The 2,500-nt window shown below is 42.8% G+C and overlaps 1 protein-coding gene across 1 annotated transcript in view; it reads right to left on the bottom strand.

The window, feature by feature from the left end:
- The window catches only part of zgc:153738 (uncharacterized protein LOC558115 homolog), a 12,949-nt gene that overhangs the window by 4,785 nt on the left and 5,664 nt on the right, over positions 1-2,500 (bottom strand). The window contains exons 9-13 of the mRNA XM_060881565.1: positions 1,572-1,647; positions 876-982; positions 671-754; positions 494-555; positions 243-325 (exon numbers count right to left, since the gene is read on the bottom strand). Of these exons, the coding sequence (XP_060737548.1) occupies positions 243-325; positions 494-555; positions 671-754; positions 876-982; positions 1,572-1,647 (412 nt within the window). The remainder of the gene's footprint in view (positions 1-242; positions 326-493; positions 556-670; positions 755-875; positions 983-1,571; positions 1,648-2,500) is intronic.

Here is a 2,500-nt window from a genome sequence, read left to right on the forward strand (position 1 = left end):
CTTTATGATCTTTTGGGAAATAAACACCTCTTCCACTGTTTCCTGTAATGTTGGTCATGGCAAAAAAATTCTATAAAGCCTTATATTTTTTACAGAATGAGATTAATAACTTTCCCTTTGACTCGAGATCTGTTCCCATTGTCTCATGTGTTTTCAGCGACGCTCAGAGTTACTCATGTGTTATTAACGTGTTATTAAACGTCTCGCTGTACACAGAGCCGATCATGTTTAAACTTCGGTACCTATGAAGTCGTGTAGTTTCACGTTCTCCGCCGGTTTCACCAGACCCTCCACCACCAGCTCCTCATACAGAGACTCCAGGCTCCTGATGACAGGATCAAAAAACGCACTTGGTCTCACACGTTTCTATAGCAACAGCTCGTTCGTAGAGACTTGTACGGCGAAGGCTTCAGTTAAACAGATTTACAGAAAGTCTGTGATCGTTAATACGGGGATGCTTTCTGTAAGGAGAAACACTTGGGAACTAAGTCACCTATCAGCTGTCAGGTCTTTTTCTTTCTTTGTCTTCTTCCCGCCCTTCGCGGCCTTCTTCTTCTGTGTGTAAAGCAAAAGAAAGACATTTAACCAGGTACGAACCCCCGATCTCTACAGAGAGAGAGAGAGAGAGAGAGAGAGAGAGAGAGAGAGAGAGGTTTAAAATGTTCAGGACCTTTCCTCCTTTGGATTTCTTGCCTTTACTTCCTTCCATGGCTAACCTCCAGCTAGCGAGCTCCTGCCTCATCAGCTCATCCACCTGAACAGCCGAGCGTAAAGAGAGCATGTCAGGAAGCCTTCAGTCTTATGATAAAGGTCATGATATATGAGTATTAGGGCTACGTTAGAAAAAGAGAAATAAAGCTGTGTTTTGATTTGACCTGCAATCGTATTTCTGCCTCGATCTCTTTCCTCTTCCCCTCTTTAATGAGCTCTGCTTCGTGTCTTTGGCTGTAGTTCTTGGACTCATCACGGTTTTGCCAGACCTCTGTGTGTAGACATATGCACAACAATTGGATGCACCGTATATCCAAAAGTATGTGCACCCTTGACTATCACACTCACGTACGCTGCTTCCTTAAAGACTGAAGCACACGACTGTATATAACATCTCTGTGTGCTGCAGAATTACACTTTCTCTTCTCTATGACAATGTCTCTGTGCACAAAGCCCCTGAGCTCCATGAAGACATGGTGTGGAGGCGAAGTTCTGCATTCAGCCTTCGCTCCCTCAACCCCACTGAACTAAAACTGGAGTCTCCTCGACATCCCAACATCAGAGTCTGATCTCACTAATGCTCCTATAGCTGAATGAACACTAATCCCCACAGTCACAATCCAACATCTAATGGAAAACCTTCTGAAAGAAAAAACTGGAGCAGAATATAACAGAAGAATAAACCTGGAATGAGACGATCAACACACACATACGACTGTGATGTTCAGGGGCACAAACTTTTGGCCATGTAGCATGTAGATTTAGTGTTAATACCTGTAGGTAACTGTACAGCCACAAAGCTGCTAATTATAAGCTGGACTCAGTGGGTACGAGTGAAAATGGCTGACATTCAGACTCACCTGTAAACGTCTTGTGAGCGTTCTGAAGCTCAGGCAGGAAAGCAGATGGCAGGAACGTCAGTCCAGGTTCCTTTTCCTATAAACGGGACGATAAATATCACAACGTCCGATACACTATATAGTGCACTATTCTGAGAGTTAAGGGTAAAATGTAGTGCAATAACACTCCCTGCATCATACACGTGACCTAAACGTGACCAGGAGACGTTTGTGATGTTGAGTTGGTCATGTGTCAAAATCACAACCACTTAAAGGTGGGGTCTCTGATTTTTGGAAGCCAATGTTGACATATAAAATCACCAAAACAAACACGCCCCTAACCCAAATGGGTCCCACCCCTGTATCGATAGCTCCGCCCACACATACATACGTAACACAGGCGACTAAAGGAAAGAAATGTGTCTTTATCATAGCTGAAGTGAAGAACAATACGATTGTAGATAAACAAACAAGCAAAAATGACACACAAGCATAATCATGTAAAGGACAAAGACATATATTAGTTCTGTGTAACAAAACAAAACCAACGTTACTCACCTATCGAGAAGGAAAAAAGCGCCTCGGCGTCTTAAGTAAAGTTGGTCACATATTCACAGATTGGAGTTTCCCGAGTCAATAACTCCTGAGCTAAACACTGTTACTACACAAAACACGGTTGTAGCTGCGTCTCTACATTACTACGATAGAAAAGAGGTGTTATTTGTGTAGTAACAGTGTTTAGCTCAGGAGTTATTGACTCAGGAAACTCCAATCTGTGAATATGTGACCAACTTCCTGCTCCTTCTGTTCTCTCCAGCGCTGGAAAGCTGATCCTATATTAACACGTCCTACTTCTTACCTTATCGTAAGTCTTTCTTCGCTTTCTTTCTTTGTTTTTATCCTCCATGTCAATGTTAAAACCGCTTTCTGCTAATGTCACACATGCACAC

Source organism: Tachysurus vachellii, chromosome 11 (genome assembly GCF_030014155.1).
Source record: "Tachysurus vachellii isolate PV-2020 chromosome 11, HZAU_Pvac_v1, whole genome shotgun sequence".
Classification (NCBI taxonomy): Eukaryota; Metazoa; Chordata; class Actinopteri; order Siluriformes; family Bagridae; genus Tachysurus; species Tachysurus vachellii.